General features: G+C 29.2%; 1 protein-coding gene across 1 annotated transcript; it reads left to right on the top strand.

The window, feature by feature from the left end:
• Positions 1-6: 6 nt before the first annotated feature.
• LOC105461422 (interferon alpha-inducible protein 27-like protein 1) lies at positions 7-503 on the top strand. The gene has a single exon (XM_011707918.1). The coding sequence runs from the start codon at positions 118-120 to the stop codon at positions 466-468; it is 351 nt and encodes a 116-aa protein (XP_011706220.1). The 5' UTR covers positions 7-117; the 3' UTR covers positions 469-503.
• The last annotated feature ends 533 nt before the right edge of the window (positions 504-1,036 follow it).

Here is a 1,036-nt window from a genome sequence, read left to right as displayed (position 1 = left end):
GAAAGATCATAAATTATTGAAAATTCATCAGCATAGTAGTGATAGTCCTTGTGAATTAGCTTTAGAAAAATTAATATTTAAAATAACTATTAAAATTTAAATAAAACATCAATAAAAATGAATTATATTCTTTGTACCAATTGTAATAAACCTCTTTCAAATGAAGAAAATGTTTACAAATTCAGAATATTATTGTTAGGATCAACAGTAATAGGAGGAATTTTAGGATGCGCCACATTTCCTTTATTAGGGTTTGGTTCATCTGGTATTTCAGCTGGTTCATATGCAGCTTCTTGGCAAGCTTCTATTGGTTCTGTTGCAGCTGGATCTTTATTTGCTATTTTACAATCTTTGGGAGCTAAAGGACTAGGTATACTATTATTTGGATCATCTACAGCCGCAATAAGTTTATTAACTCCTGTAGCAGCAAACTTAAATTGGTGCACATGTAATCAAAATGTTTCCTAATTATATTATTAAATATTTTTTTTATTACTACCCGATAAAATCTTAAGTAACTTCTATATAATAAAGTTAAAGGACTTATTTAGATGGTGTGTGTGAGTGAGATTGTGTGTGGAAAGAACTGCGTGCATTTGAGATGATTATAGGGAAATAAGATAAATATTTAATATAGGATAGAAAAAGGTAAAGCAGACAAGTTAAAGGCAGAGTAAATGAAAGTGAAGGAATGGATAAAATAGAAAAGTAAGAATTCGAAGATATAATTGAGTAAGAAGATCCCAAAGAGTTAGAGGATAAGGAAACTGGAAAGCAGGCTAGGAGGATGGTGAAAAAAATAGTTATGTTTAGAATCAGAAGTTAGATTAGTTGGACTTCAGCGGCAAGAAATGAATTAAAGGAAAGAAATAAATTGAAAGATTTGTAATAGAATTGATGGGATAATAGAAATTATTATTTGCAGAAAATAATGAAACGTACTCGTACTTTGTGTAGCTGAACATGAGAGTAAATCTCGATTTTTATTATAGATATATCGATTTATTATTGATACATCGATATATCGATGTATCAA

This window comes from Wasmannia auropunctata, unplaced genomic scaffold (genome assembly GCF_000956235.1).
Source record: "Wasmannia auropunctata unplaced genomic scaffold, wasmannia.A_1.0 LD288776.1, whole genome shotgun sequence".
Classification (NCBI taxonomy): domain Eukaryota; kingdom Metazoa; phylum Arthropoda; class Insecta; order Hymenoptera; family Formicidae; genus Wasmannia; species Wasmannia auropunctata.
Note: the sequence above shows the minus strand (reverse complement) of the source record. Positions and strands in the feature narration are given on the sequence as shown.

Coding starts and splice junctions, on each gene's coding strand:
- LOC105461422 (XM_011707918.1), top strand. CDS start 118: ATGAATTATATTCTTTGTACCAATTGTAATAAACCTCTTTCAAATGAA.